We start from the raw sequence: 15,833 nt of genomic DNA, 5'->3' as shown, positions 1-15,833 counted from the left end.
GCAGCACGGTCTGTGATTGCTAGAATTTATATTTAAACATCCAGATAGCAAAATCATTTCCTTTTATTCTGTGGAACTTCAATCAAGTAGACTTGTGCATGATTTATGTTACTTTATACATGATGGTGGGAATTAAGACTGAAGATAAGGCGACTGGGGAAATGCCTGCTCTTGATTTCCGAGGATCTTCAGACCAGGGGCTGCCTTCTCTCGACTTCCCCACACTTCCTAACCAACAGTCGGCTTCAGTGGACAACGGCCAAATGTTCACAGCAGCTTCTTGGAGAGGGGCAATCTAGAAGGACAAAGAGACAAGAAGTAAACGTTCCTCTAGGAGCTGAAGCATGGCCTCTGCCCTTCCATGCCCGGGCACTCCCGTCTGGCGCCGCCAAAGCTGTTGTTTCCAGCCTTTCCACAGCCACCTCTGTAGGGCTGGCCCGAGGCCTGAGAGCACACATGGCCCTTGTGTTCTGGCTCCATGAAGACTGTCCAAGGCCGGGCCAGGCCTGAGCCAGACGGACACTCCCCGTGTCACAGAAGCCCTCCCAGAGGAAAGACAGAGCAGCAAGCACACCATCTCGTCTCTGTATCTCAGCAACCCATCCTTACGGTTGCTTAGAAGAGGACTTGTTTGCTTCCACCTGGACCTTTTACTTTTTTAAACAATGTGAGAGCTTCAGTTTTGCATTACCTTTGATACCCTTGTCTTTTCTAGCGTTTCTCAATTCCTCCCTCCTAGACTTATAACTCTAGGTCCCTTGCAGCTGTCAGGATTCTCCTTTGTGATTGCCCAGATCAGGATTCGGTTTCCTGAAAACCATGGCTTCCTTTTTCTTGGTTGATTCCCCATTTTGCCGGAGTTCACTGCTAAATACCGTCCTAGGAATTGAGGTGGGGCAGCAAACCTGCACGTGTCTGAAAGCCTCTGGAAAGATGCGGTGGGGTGTGAGTGCAGGTGCCAAGTCAGCTCGGAGGGGATTCCTCCACTGTTGAAAAGCCCCTAACTCTGGTAAGAAGACAGCTGTTCACTCTAATTCCCATTTTCTTATAGACAAGACACTTTTTCTTTTCTAGAAAAGGCTTTTTAGAATTGTATCTTTAATGTTTTTGAAATTCCAACAGGATGTGTCTAGGGAAGGCTCATTCATTGTGATGAATACTTGGGGACCTTTTACTTAAGACTCCAAGTATTCCTGGGCTGGTCCTGTTTCCTCCTCTTTTCTACTTCCTGGGACATTTACTCTACTCCTGCCTGCTATCTACTCAAAGTACACAGACCTTCAGCCCAGCCTCCGTGGCAGTCCCTCCAGAGTTCACTAGCGGCTTTCTCCCCCACACGGTTCCCTAACAAGCCACGCCCTTCCACAACTGTGCACTATTTCTTCCACTGGTCACTGCCAACTCTCCCCTCAGTGATGTTTGGAAGGAAAAGTTTCAAAAGCATTCAAATCTGCATTCACAGCTTCTGCTGGAGTCCCATAATTCATAAATATACCTCAAAGCCAAAAAGCAAAACTCTTACCAGTAACAACTCACCTGTCTAGAACAACCCATTCACCTGTTCAGTTTTGGGGTCCAAATCAATATCATAGAAACAGGGCCGCGTGGGGAGTCCAGGCATTGTGCTCATCTAGGAGATGTGAAATAGCATGAGAAATAAAGTGACCTTTGTTTTCAACTTCTCTTCAGATAAAAAGTCCGAGGCACAAAGATAGACTATTATTTTATAGTTGTCAATAAGGTGGTAGTCTTGTTGTTACATGCTGAAAAACATGTCACGGATCCCGTTATGACCCCCCAAGAGAAACTCGCATGTCCTCCAGCATGCCGAATGCCAGGCTTCCCTGTCATCTTCCACCCTGACAGTGGTAACAAGAAATAGCAGGAGACACCTTCATAGTGTCTAGGGCAGGGGCTGGGGGCGCTGAGGAGGCACTTCCTCCCCTCTCATGAGACCAAAAGGGGGTATGGGGCTTCTCTGCTTTTTTATTTTATTTTATTTTAAAAGATTTTATTTATTTATTTGACAGACAGAGATCACAAGCAGGCAGAGAAGCAGGCAGAGAGAGAGGGGGAAGCAGGCTCCCCACCGAGCAGAGAGCCTGATGTGGGGCTCGATCCCAGGACCTTGGGATCATGACCTGAGCCGAAGGCAGAGGCTTTAACCCACTGAGCCACCCAGGCACCCCTTCTCTGCCTTTTTAATACTGTTTTGACGAGTTTCATGTCGATGCCTCTATTCCAGCAACACATCAGGGCTGGTGTCCTTTAACTAGGGCAAGACATTTCCGTACAAGGTCTAGATGGCTTTATCATCACTATGTTTACTGGTCCATAGTGGCCTTCTAAAACTGAGGGTGTTAAGGCCTACAGATTACATTTGTACTTCTTTTCTCAGGAATAGGCTTTGACAAGTATCTAATTAGCTGCAGATCCATAAGACTTGTAAGTAAAACCTCAGTCCACTTTCACCTGTAACAGTGTCTTGCATAAGGAATACATACAAGTCCCCAATCAGATCCGACAGGAGAAGAACTGAAGCTCAACTTCTACAACTGAACTGTAACTTACCAGAACATTCTACAGGGATCTGATATTTGTCTCTATTCATGAACTCTGAACTCTGTAGGCAACTGTTGGGTGTGGGAACAAGAATCGGGTAGGAAGGGACTGTTCCTTAGACCTGGCAGAGAAGCCTGAAGAGGACTTTAAAGATACTGGGCATGTGCCCACTGACATAGACACACATGTGAATGGCAGTAGAAAACTCTAAAGATGGCTCCCAAAACTGATTCGGATTTTCAGTATTTTTGCTCTTTCCCAAAGAGGATTTTTCCCGCCGGTGAACACTGGCACTTGTCTGACCACTGGTGTTATGGGATGATCCTGCCCCACGCTGAGAGCTGAGGGAAGCAGGGCACACGTCTGTAAGAACTTGCCCAAGCCCAGAACGAGCAGTGAGAACTGGATGTGGCTTTCACATTACACACGTCTGACTCTGTCATGCCACCTACCACTTTCTTACTATCCCGAGTGACACAGCTCCAACAGGAGATCTATCAGCTTCTTTTACATTGTCAGCTGGCTGTTTGCTTGGTCAGTCCTGTACTGCAGGTAAGCACAAGCTGCAGGTGTAGGACATGGGCAGATCAAAGGGGGGAAGCCAGGCACGGGGCAGTGTTAACCTGGGATGGTCAGCTGTGCCCTTCCGCACCCTGTCCCCCCTGCGAAGAGGACTCCTGAACAGGACTCCTCTTTCCGTGTGCATACAATTCGTAAGATAAAGCAGCACTGGATACTGAATTCATCTTGAAGTGGAAATAAGCAACCTCACTTGTCACATCTACGGAGTTCATTTGCATCTTAACGGGGGAAATTCTTTCCTCAGAAACAACAAATTCCCAATGAATTTCAGGCCTAAGCTCTAGGCTTGTCAAGAAGACCCAGGAGGGAGGCGCCTGGGTGGCTCAGTGGTTTAGGCTCAGTGGTTTAAGCCTCTGCCTTCAGCTCAGGTCATGATCTCAGGGTCCTGGGATCGAGCCCCACATCAGGCTCTCTGTTCAGCAGGGAAGACTGCTTCCCCCTCTCTCTCTCCCTGCCTCTCTGCCTACTTGTGATCTCTGTCTATCAAATAAATAAATAAAAATATATTAAAAAAAAAAAAAAAAAAAAAAGAAGACCCGGGAGGGGCGGACCCTCTGTCCGTACTTCAACGGATGCATGGCAGGACTGAGTTCACCTGTGAAAGGTGCCCAATGAAGGTCAGCTGTGATTATACATTAGCACTGCCACAGACGATCGATGAGGCCTGTCCTGAATTCAGTCAATGTCACACCGCCCCTGGGAAACAGAACTGTTATTCATGATAAGCTGTTATGGCTTCATCCTTGAACTGACGCCTGGATGGTCCACAGCAAGGGGATTAATCTACGGGGCCTGACTCCAGCTTGCTGCTCAGTGAGGAACTCTGCTCAGCTTTCCGTGACCAATGTCAGACGAGAAGCCCAGATGAACCACCCCCTCTCTGCCTGTAGCACTCACTTACCGTCCCCACCAAGGGGTACAGAAAACCGGCCCCGACGCTGGCGCGGATGTCACGGATGGGCAAGACAAAGCCCGTGGGTACACCCTTCTGCTCTGGGTTATGAGACAAGGACAAGTGTGTTTTGGCCATGCAGATGGGCAGGTCCCCAAAACCCTGAGAAGGGAAAAAGCAAGACCAATGAAAGGCTGACAATGCTACAAAGCATACCTGGGGATGGTGATGATACAGATTCTTCCATTTATTTAAAATATCCAATTCCCTTTATACCCATCTGGACCTTACTGCCTTGAGCTTAATTATCACAGATCATTAAAAAAAAAAAAAAAAAAAAAAATCAAAACCTCTGTTGGGTGAGAGAGGCAAGGGCCTACAACCATATTCTAAAAGTGAGTATTGTATTTTCATCTACATAACCAATTAAAAATGATAGTTTGGAGCAGACATGAGAATACAACTGAAGGCAGGCTCTTAATTATTTGAGGAAGATACTTCCTACTTCTTCATGGCTTTTCCACACATTCATCTATACCACCTCTGAGTAGATAAAGGCCTGGACCACCTCATCTAAACTCAGTATTCAGAGGGGAAAGGGCTACCACCGAGAGAAGTGAGGCAGTGGCACCCCACAGGGCTGGGAGAACTTAGGGGCTCTGACTCTGGGCCACTGTAAAGAAGTGAATGAACCGCCAAGTATCTACCTGTTTTGTGTAGACTTCAGCTTTGTGTTGAGCTTCGGGAAGCAATTCAATGTCGTCAGCCCCATAGATCTTCTGTGCAATGATTCTGATTTTATCCTCGACTGGGAGCTAACAGACAGGGAAGAGAAGGGAGATGCCATGACTGGGTGCACACAATGACTGTGAACTGGGACACGGCCACATTCCAGGTCGGAGTTCCTAAAAGGCTGAGAAAATGCTGTTACACACACACACACACACACACACACACACACATATTTGAAGATTTTATTTATTTGTCAGAGAGAGCACACGCACAAGCAGGAGAAGTGGCAGGCAGAGGTAGAAGCAGGTTCCCCACTGAGTTGGAAGCCCAACGTGGGGGCTCGATCCCAGGACCCCGGGATCACGACCTGAGCCCAAGGCAGACGTTTAAGCAACTGAGCCCTCCAGGCACTCCTACACACACATATAAATATGCAAATAGCCCGAGGTATATTTGGGTTAGTAACATTTTCTTTTAATACCGAGCTTCAGATATTGTGAGTGGAAAATGTCCCACAGAGGTATAGTTAATGTGTGTTTATGTGTGTGTGTACAGACACAAACACGCATGCATATTCAGGATGTCCTTAGGTACACCACTGACAGTACTACCAACTACCCATGAATGATTATTTCTTCAAAAAACAAATGTTCCTGTGGCTGGAGATGAGACTTACATCAAACCAGACCTGGGGTACTACTGATGAAGGAAGACGTCCAATATCCATCCAATAACCCCCACTTTGTACATGAGAGGCAGAGCCTATTTTTAATACAACATATTGATTGTGGATGACTGTTGCTTAGAAATAGTCCCCCAAACCAAATCATCTACTTATTAAAAAAAACAACACCCCAGTGATTTCCATGATGCTCATGCACCAGGAGTGCTGAGGAAGGCCATGAAGCAGAAAGCACCCTGCATGGAGGCCGGGGGGGGGGGTGTCCCCCACCCTGTGAGCGCGTCCACCCTATGGCGCTGCTCCGCCGGGGTGCTGGGATGCATGGCCACCAGCATAGGGAGACACTGCCTGAGGGAAATGGGAAAGAAAGCCGCTCGGATGAGCAAAGTACCGAAATCCGGCAAAATGTCTGACTCCATGCTCCCCAGCAACTAAGGTCAGGAGGACATACCGGGCAAGGGTTGTTTTCTGTAAGGAGCAATAATCTATAAAGATAAAAATCCCTTCTGAGCTGAACAATGATAATTTATGAAGAGGCTTTGGATAATGGACAAAAATAAAGTGTCTATTCAGCCATGGTTTTATCAAGAGGTGACAAGTGATACTGCTTTCACGTGCATCTTATCCCTGGAGCTTCATAAATGCCAAGGCACACTCAGAACTTCTGAGGCAGCAGTACTTTTGTTGAGGGGTGACTGAAGACCAAGAGATGCAAAAGAAGACAAAAAGTGGCAGCCTCCTGTCTGTCGCAACAGAGAAAAATTCCGAATAAAAATGAGAGATTAAGTCCTCATCACGCCACCTCCCTGGGGCCTGCTGCTGGCCTTCCAGGACTGGGGCTTCTAACTCAGGCACTGGGAACAGGGCTTAGAGAGAGCCCCGAACAATGCTTGCATTGCATTTGTGTGCAGATGTGTGTTTAGGGCATTTCCGAAAAATATGATTGGTTGAACGGATATTCAAACCAGCCTATAAAACTAAAGCTCAGTAAGAAAATGTCAAGGTCAATAGGACAACACTGACCAAATGTCAGTGTATTTTATCTGCAATGTTAATTCAAGAATACTGGGGTTTCCTCCCTTTTTATGGCTGATTTTGAAAGTCTATGCTTACCTTTTAGAAACCATGCCAAGAACCAGTCAGGAAAATAAAAGCAGAATTATATACCACCTCCATCCTACGTTCCTAATGAACGTTCTAGTTGTTGTGGGCATACTTACCTAATGTCCAACCACATCCTGAAATACAGGGGCAGAGAACTGAAAACAAAATACAACCCTACAGTAAGAACCACCTCTCTGTGAACTAACTTTATGAGACCACAGAAGAAGCAGTGCTGCTTAGAGTTACTCAGTGACGCAAAGAATGCTGAGCCCTGCCGGAGTGCTCTGGCTTTACACCCGAGAGCTTCTCTGAACTTGAGGCAGCCCTGAACCAGCAAGTGAGCTGAGGAGCACAGGGCTTTCCCGTGACTGGGAAGTGGTCAGCAAACTTTTCTGAGCTTGCTGTGGCCCCTTGCCAATTTGCCACGACATGGCTGGTGACCTGGGTTCAAGGCCGTCGTCAATTACGTTCCTGGTCCTCCATTTTACCCTTTCTGCTACCAGCAAAGGGAAGGTACTGTCAGTCTTTTCAAAAGTTAGGCCGGGAGCTACCCTCCCAGTGAGTTCTTGCAGGGACCCACTCTGTAAGTAAGCAGCCTGGGCTGTGCTGGTGTAACTCACCGACGTGGGGATTAAACCCGCGCGGGGCTAAAGGTGCTAAACACAGGCTCTAAAGAGAGGCAACCACACAGAAACCTCATAGTGCTTTTTTGTTTCTTTCATACAGAATGCAACTCACCTTGAGGTCATAAAGGAGCTGAAAGCTGCTGGGCGCCTGAGATGCTCTCTGGACGGCCTGAGCTAGGGCTAAGGCACCCTTGCCCCCTTCTGCCCAGTGTGTGCATTTCACAGCATCAAAAGCCCCATGTTCTTTGGCAAGGCGGCTGACAAGATCCAGCTCGGCCTCTGAATCGGTCCTGGAAAGGCAGCGATCTGTGTTAAAGCACTGAGGACGGTGGGAGAAGACGAGCTTGGTCTTGTGTTTGCCATGAAAACTCCAGCGAGTTCCTCAGTGATGAACAGAAACGAATCAAGTAATACTGACTGGGTTCAACTCCTGGCTCCACCAGTGACGACGTGGTGACCCCTGGCTAATTATTTAATCCTCATGTGCTTTGGACTCCACGTGGTAAAATGGGAATAACCACGGCACTTACTTCCCTGGGACATCATGAGGCTTAGATGACAGAAACATGCAGAATACTCGAACACTCCAGGCCCATCACAGCAATCAATAAACACTAGCTATGGGGCGCCTGGGTGGCTCAGTGGGTTAAGCCTCTGCCTTCAGCTCAGGTCATGGTCTCAGGATCCTGGGATTGAGCCCTGCATCGGGCTCTCTGCTCAGCAGGGAGTCTGCTTTCCCCCACCCCCTCTGCCTACTTGTGATCTCCATCAAATAAATAAATAAGATCTTTTAAAAAATAAAAATAAAATAAACACTAGCTTGCCAAAATTGTTCTCTCCCATTCTACTGTGATTTGGCCATTACAGCAAGATTAAAACCAGCACTCCAATACCTAAACAACCTCCCCAAGTTCTCTCTTGCATGAACCCTTCTAGCTCAGCATGTTCAACTCTTTGTCAAGACAATGCCCCACTAGACGTACTGAAATAAGGGAACGCTGTAGGGCTATGACTTCCTGTTAGCATCACAGGCCTCTAGAGAGCAAAAAAGAACCCTTCACTTCACGTCTGTGTCCTTCCGTGGAGAAGGCGACCCGCAGGAGCCGCAGCTGACCCGGGGCCCGCCGTGGGAGAAGTGACGAGTTGGCTGTGGCATCTGTGGAGCCCCTCCCCCTGCAGGCTCTTGTCAGGAGCTCCCAGATCAGAGGCTTAATAACTAATACCAGTAACTGGAGAACAGAACAGAGCCACCCGTGGGGCTGTACAGTTAGCGCCGGGGGATGGTTTCTGGCTCTTTCTCACAGTCCCCCCTTGACTCCTACTCTTTGTACTTACTTGAATGCGTTCACCGCCACTACCACTGGAACTCCAAACATTCTGGCATTTTCGATTTGTTTCCTTAAGTTACTGAAGCCTTTCTCAACCAGCTCCAGGTTCTGTAAGAACAATGGGGAAGCGTCCATGAGGTCAGTGGCAGGTTCTTCTTAAAAGGGAACGTGTCTCCTGTAGCCAGAAGCTGCTTCCTGTGGGAACAAGCCCACGGCAGGTCTGCCCACGCCCTTTCTCACAGGGTGGGGAGGGGGCGCCATGGCGCCCTTGCCCTGTGCCAGCCTGCCGAGCTGGAGTGGAGCGAGGCTTGTTTCCTGGCTGAACGACAGGCACGAGAGCTGGTATAGTTGCTCTCGCCAAACCACATCTTACCAGCATATTTGCCGTCTGCTGGGAATTAGCTGCTCTTAAGTAAATGATACTGACAACCTTGTGTTTGTAGATTTTATGTACTCATGGTACAATGGCATAAACTGACTCTACTCGGGGACACACAGACCCTTCCGTCAGAAGACAGCGCCCAGCACAGTGCCTGGTGTCCATTACACACCCACCAAAGTGCTCTAAGAAAATAGAAAGTGATCAGGGATGCTTTCAAAGGCTCTAAGGAACTTGACCATGAGCCATCAATGGGGACAAAGAAAACAGGATAAATGCCACCTTTAAGAACAGAATACTGTGACATTTAAGGAAAGTGATTAAGGAAACATACCTTTAAATATGTTAAATGTTAATGGCAGTGTTGCTCACAGCCTTGGAAAACTGCAAACACAAACCTCCTTCAATGGGGGACGGGCCAGGGAATTATGACATACACAGTCAATAAATACGTACCATGTAGGCGTTACGAGAGTGAAAAAAATCTGTTTTAACATGGAACCTAGCAAAGATATACTAAAGTGTACCAAAGTTGCAAAACGATGGACAGCTTAATTAATTCTATTTTCGGACAAATATAAAAAAAACATGAATATATTCATGAAATATTTTACATGTTGAAAAATATGTACCAAACTGTTCAGGGGACTCAAATCATGTATTATATCTTTAAATTGTTTAACCTTTTTTTTTTTTAATACAAAAAGGATGTTACTATTATAAGCTTAAAAATACACTAAATCTTTTAAGATAAAAATATAATAGTCTTCTATAAAAATAAATACACTGGATTATGAGCAAACCCCAGCAGTAAAACACCCTTTAGTCTGTGGATTCAATAAAACAGCAGGAAAAGGGGATAAGATAAAGGCAGAAAACAACTAAGATTATTACCACGACTTACGCTTTTTCCCCTTTAATAGATGAAAACTAAAATTGGGATTTAGTTGATATTCTAAAGAGCCCTGCTAATTTTTTTTTTTAAAGATTTTATTTATTTATTTGACAGAGAGAGATTACAAGTAGGCAGAGAGGCAGGCAAAGAGAGAGGAGGAAGCAGGCTCCCTGCTGAGCAGAGAGCCCAATGCGGGACTCAATCCCAGGACCCTGAGATCATGACCTGAGCCGAAGGCTGCAACTTAACCCACTGAGCCACGCAGGCGCCCCAAATTCTTTTTTTTTTTTTTTTTTAAAGATTGACTTTATTTACATTTTGTAAAAACTATCCCATTCATATATTAGACTGTATACTTTTAACTCTATATGCTCCTAGAATGGAGATTTTATAGATTTAATGACCACTAATTAGTGTAGAATTCAGATTTAACCCCAGTGCTAAAATAAATGTCTTCCTGGTATCATATATCTTTGTCTCTGAAAACGTATCTTTGCATCTGAAAACGTTAACATTTCTTGCTTGACTTGAAGCCTTATTCATCTCTTTTGCTCTCTTTGAGGAACTCTCTTGTTCTTTTTTCTCTGTGAGCCCTGCTAATTCTTTACCTCTAGTCACATGAAAACCAATTAATATGTAAGACTGATTGAGAACAGTTTTTAAAAAGGAGAATTTCTTAAATGAAGACGCCAGCTGGGCTGGTTAGGGGCAGTCACTCTAATTAGACACAGGAAAGGCTGTGGGGTGGCAGGAGGGCCAGAACTGTGAATTCCCCTCCTACGCGTGAATCAGACAAATGACCATAAAAGGCAAATCATATCTCAGAAGACAGGCAGACTCAAGGCACCAACAATTCTTTTCTAGCTACTTCTGAAATACCTCATTTAGGGCTTGAACAGTGGCAGTGTACTGCCTGACAATTTAATAGTCTCCCCCAAAAGAAAGAAAAATGAAACGGTGGCAGCAGCTGACCTCTCCATCTCATGTGAGGGTCTGTCTCTCACAAAACCACCCCAAACAGCCTCTACCAGTGGTTGAGAGGAAATGATCCAAGTAGGAAAAGACTCAAGCTCCCAGTTCTTTGTCCTCCTTGACTGCTATCAACCTCATCAGCTTAGGGACACTTTACCTAACAAAATAACTGGGATCCTGACCCACACACTGGCCCTTTAACATGGATTTAAATCTACAGATGAAAAGATATTAAAAAAAAAAAAGTTCCGGGGCACCTGGGTGGCTCAGTGGGTTAAGCCTCTGTCTTCGGCTCAGCTCATGATCTCAGGGTCCTGGGATCGAGCCCTGCATCGGGCTCTCTGCTCAGCAGGGAGCCTGCTTCCCCTCTCTGCCTGCCTCTCTGCCTACTTGTGATCTCTGTCAAATAAATAAGTAAAAATCTTAAAAAAAAAAAAGTTCCTATTTGCTTCACACTCAGATGATGTTTGGTAATGAAGCAGCCAATGCAGGGAAGACAGTGGAAGGAAAGGTCATTAGTGTAGGGCAGGATTTCCTAACCTCAGGACTCCTGACATTTGGGGCAAAATTGTATCTGTCATGGAGGCCATCCTGTGGGCTGTAGGGTGTTGAGCAGCGTCCCTGGCCTTTACTCAGCACCAGAGCACTCCCTACCCGAAGTCAAAACGATCGCACATGTCTCTAGACGCTGCCTAATGTCCCGACTGAGAACCAGCCACACTGGTTTAGCCCTAATGGCTTCACTGGCAGCCTCTGTGGGGTGGCTGTTTCCTAAATGCTTCTTCCCAACTTCATCCACGGCAGTTCTTCAGCACACTGCAGGCTTTTGGGCTCCCTTGCCCTGGCAGCCATACGCCCACCCACTCATTTCTGAACGGACTGGGCTGAGTAGTGCTGATTTGGGGTGGGGTGCTCTTTAGGACAAGGGATTAGAAATGACTGAAGTTACCTCTTCTGTGTAAGCCTTGGGGAGAGGCAGTCCGGCAGTAACCTGGAAGGAAAGGAAGCAAAATCAGAGGCATTTTCTATGTACAATCCCATTTTATCTTAAAACGATGCCCTGCCAGGTGTAGAAGGCCAGAAGCTGCACCCTGGGGCAGCCGCGGGGGAGGACGGTTATAGCAGGATAAGGTGGTTTCCCACCCAAAGGATTTAGGGTATCTGACCAAGCCTACTGCACACGATCAAAAATGTCTGCTCTGAGCAGAGTGGGAGACGTCTGTGGCCTGAACGAAGGAGGTGAGGACAGATCTGTTAAGGTGGTGGGGAAAGGGATGTGTTCTAGGTAGGGGTGAGAACCGCAGCCAATGAAGCACATAGCAGTGGGGGTGGAAGTCAAGGGGCTTGTGGGAAAAAGGTAGTGGTCAGCCCCGCAAAGGCCACCCGGAAATGGCCACTAGAGTCTGTGACGAGCCCTGCAATGGGTTCCTGAGCGTCCGTGGAGCCAGCCCATGCCTTCGTGAAGCTGGACGAAGGAGCACGAGCAATGCAAACACGAGGACACAACACAGGACTTTCCCCTTCCATCAGGGTATATGGACAGAGTCAGAACACTGAAGCAGTGAGTTCACTGTTACGGAGATGCCTAGTGGCCTGGCCCCGCTGCACCTACAGGGACAAACGTTAAGGTGAAGGTGCCAATTCCAGGGACTTCACCGTGCACAGCATCTCAGCTCGGTCTGCTCCCATTCCTTGGAGATAATGGTGCTCCGACTCCAAAAGGGACCACGACCAGGGCTGGGAGGGTGGGTGGCGGGGTGGGCAGGGACCTGAGCCGCCATGTTCTGGGTTTTACATGCAGCTCCCTGGGGGGAGCAAGAGCGGTAGGGCTGGTTTCTGGACAGAGCTTTCTGTGGGATGATCTCCGCTCAGTGCTGCCCATGTTAAGTGTCTGGCACTCTTTTTTAGACCCTGAGATTAGGAGGAAAGAAGGTGCAATGGTGTTAAGGCATACAAAGAGAAAACATGTAGGTTATACCTGGGAATAAAAGGGGAGTCCATCCTGCACTCCTGGGCTAGGAACACTTTTGGTGCCTTGCGGACAACTGAGACTGGAGAGGTATGCTGGGGTTGTTTATGGCAGTGGTTCTCACAGTGTGGTCTGGGGACCTAATCCTTTTATGGGTCCATGAGGTCCAGACTATTTCCACAATAATTCCAAGATATCAAGTGATTCTTTCCACTCTCATTCTCTCAGGGGAGTGTACAATGGACTTTTGCAAAAAAACATGTGACATGTGATCCCATGGAGAAGATGAGAGTCCAGTGGTCTCCAACTAGGCCAGATCCTGAAGATATCTGAACAATGTACAATGCTTATATTTTGTTTGGGGAAATCTAACAACTTTTCATTAAAAAAAAAAAAAAAAAAAAAAATATATATATATATATATATATATAAAAATAAAATTTGGGAGGCATCTGGATGGGTCAATCAGTTGAGTGTCTGACTTTGGCTTGGCATTCTGGAAGCAAGCCTTGTGTCTGGCTCCATGCTCAGCAGGAAGCATGCTTGTCCCTCTCCCTCTGCTCTTTCCCAGTTTGTGCTCTCGCTCTCTCAAATAATTAAATTCTTAAAAAAAAAAATACATATATATATATAAATATATATATATTATATATTTTACTATTTAACTCAGCTTCAATTCCTAATACAGTAAATATCATAGATACAATCCACCGAGACAAAAGTTCTTGCAGGTCCTCAATAATTTTGAAAGTGTAAAGAAGTTCTGAGGCTAAAACTCTTGAGAACTTCTATGTTAGTGTGGTGATCAGGGGTTTCCCTAAGAAACACTGATTTTAAGTGAAGGAGGTCTTATTTCTCAAGTTGCAAGACTGGCTTGTGGAATTCAATAAGGCTAGGAATTTAATACTTCAAATAATTTCTGAAAAGTACCGCAATGTCTTCATGTGCAGGTGCTGAAAAAAGGTATTACAATAATAGGATAAAAAGTGCAATTTCTGGGGCACCTGGGTGGCTCAGTGGGTTAAAGCCTCTGCCTTCAGCTCAGGTCATGATCCCAGAGTCCTGGGATCGAGCCCCATGTCGGGCTCTCTGCTCAGCAGGGAGCCTGCTTCCTCCTCTCTCTCTGCCTGCCTCTCTGCCTACTTGTGATCTCTGTCTGTCAAATAAATAGATAAATAAATAATCTTTAAAAAAAAAAAAAAGTGCAATTTCTAACCAGTAGGAATTCAGGAAAACACGAAGTTCAGGTCAGAGCTGAAGATAAACTAGTCCTGGGGTGCCTGGGTGGCTCACTGGGTTAAAGCCTCTGCCTTCGGCTCAGGTCATGATCCTGGGGTTCTGGGATTGAGCCCCATGTCGGGCTCTCTGCTGGGTGGGGAGCCTGCTTCCTCCTAGCTCTCTCTCTGCCTGCCTCTCTGCCTACTTGTGATCTGTCTTTCAAATAAATAAATAAAAAATCTTAAAAAAAAAAAAAAAAAAAAGATAAACTAGTCCTGACCTAGTTTCTCTCCATTACCCGGAGGCCGTCCAGGGCATATCTACCTTTCTCCTTCTCCTCTCTCTCAGGTTGGGCTAGTCTCACCCAGCAAGCGCCTTTGAAGAAAGGGCTGACCTCTGTCTCTGCTAAACGGTTTAGCGGGCTGGCTGTCAGTGTCACTATTTAGAGGGAAAAGGGGACTTCCTTAAAAAGAACAGCCTGAACATAAAGGAGTTTTCTGTGCATCTGGCCAAGCACATGTCCTTGGTTTAGATATCAGATGGTTCCCTCAGAAAGACTGGCTGTGAAGCCAATTTCCATGATCGATAAGGTGGCCCGTACAAGAGCTGTAGAAACATCTCTTGCCTCTGGCACCCTATTAATCATGAGGACAAGAGCAGCTGAATGACAAAAGAGGGACAAGCCATCCCGACTTCCTTTTAGCCTTCAGAACACTGCTGAGAATCAGATTCTTTGAACTCTCAATCCTCACCGTGGGGCCACCTCCATGCATCTTAAGAGCCCTGACTGTGGCCACAAGCACCACCACGTGAGGGCGGAGACCAGAATACCGGCACTTGATGTTAAAGAACTTTTCCATTCCAATGTCTGCTCCAAATCCTGCTTCAGTCACTGTAAGTGAGGAGAAAAGCAACTGTAAAAAGGCCATCCCAACTCCCTTGATGTTAAAATAAAACACCCAGTTTATTCACAGATTTTGCAAAAATACTCACCCACAAACCCTTCAGGGCCAACAAGCTTGAGGGCAATCCGGTCTGCAATGATGGAGGAATTCCCATGTGCGATGTTGGCAAACGGTCCAGCATGAACAAATACTGGAGTGCCCTGCAGAAACGAGATGGCACGGGCCACGCTGCCGATCCTGCTTCCAAATGCGATCACGTGGTCAAGGGTATGAAAGTTAGTTGGAATCCAAAAGACCAAGTCTTCCCGGAAGAAAAATACAAAGCCACCTCTTTTGTATTTCAGGAACATCCCAAACACAACAGTGAGAAAGTACGCAAGGAGAGACATGAGCAGGCAGAGAATTCTCTGACCCCCCAAGAGAAGTGTGCTTTATAACCACAGTGCTGTGACACAGAAGACCGATTCGGGAAGGCGGGAGTTGCTCTGCTCACCTCTAATGTCTGCATGAGATTGGGCTTGATTGCATCCTTCATGAGCACTGTCAACGCACCACTAACCCCCTACAAAACAAGGGCAAGACACGTTTCCCAGGAGCAAAAAACCCCAACCGTATGAACCAAAACTGAGCATTCTTAGATCTTCCCTCTTCAGCCATTTTGCACCAATCAGTACTTTCACCTAACTAGACCATCCATTGACTTATTTTTTTCTGGATATACTATGAGGTTGTCACTTATTTTTAGCAGGAAGAATACAAAGAATGAAAATGACATTCACATGTAATTTGTGGAAAAACATTTAACTCTGGAAACAAGCATTCCAATCAAGCACTGTTGCTGATTGAGGAGGGAATCCATTTTAAACTAGTTTATAGCGCAGAAATGCTAGCTCTTAGAGGAACTGAATTATTTGTAGCTTTGATGTCTGGGCAGAAGTGATTGAAAATCAAATTCAGGGTGTGTTTTCCAAAGCTGAAACTGAAGAT

At 46.3% G+C, this 15,833-nt stretch overlaps 1 protein-coding gene across 1 annotated transcript in view; it reads right to left on the bottom strand.

Moving 5' to 3' along the window:
- Positions 1-45: 45 nt before the first annotated feature.
- Positions 46-15,833, bottom strand: part of MTHFD1 (methylenetetrahydrofolate dehydrogenase, cyclohydrolase and formyltetrahydrofolate synthetase 1) — a 59,293-nt gene continuing 43,505 nt past the window's right edge. Inside the window, 10 exon segments of the mRNA XM_032344464.1 lie at positions 46-295; positions 1,537-1,630; positions 4,046-4,198; positions 4,744-4,851; positions 7,293-7,470; positions 8,516-8,616; positions 11,704-11,745; positions 14,694-14,833; positions 14,935-15,046; positions 15,340-15,408. Of these exon segments, the coding sequence (XP_032200355.1) occupies positions 1,541-1,630; positions 4,046-4,198; positions 4,744-4,851; positions 7,293-7,470; positions 8,516-8,616; positions 11,704-11,745; positions 14,694-14,833; positions 14,935-15,046; positions 15,340-15,408 (993 nt within the window). The 3' untranslated portion in view covers positions 46-295; positions 1,537-1,540.

This window comes from Mustela erminea, chromosome 5, assembly GCF_009829155.1.
Source record: "Mustela erminea isolate mMusErm1 chromosome 5, mMusErm1.Pri, whole genome shotgun sequence".
Classification (NCBI taxonomy): domain Eukaryota; kingdom Metazoa; phylum Chordata; class Mammalia; order Carnivora; family Mustelidae; genus Mustela; species Mustela erminea.
This window is presented reverse-complemented; position numbering and strand designations above follow the sequence as displayed.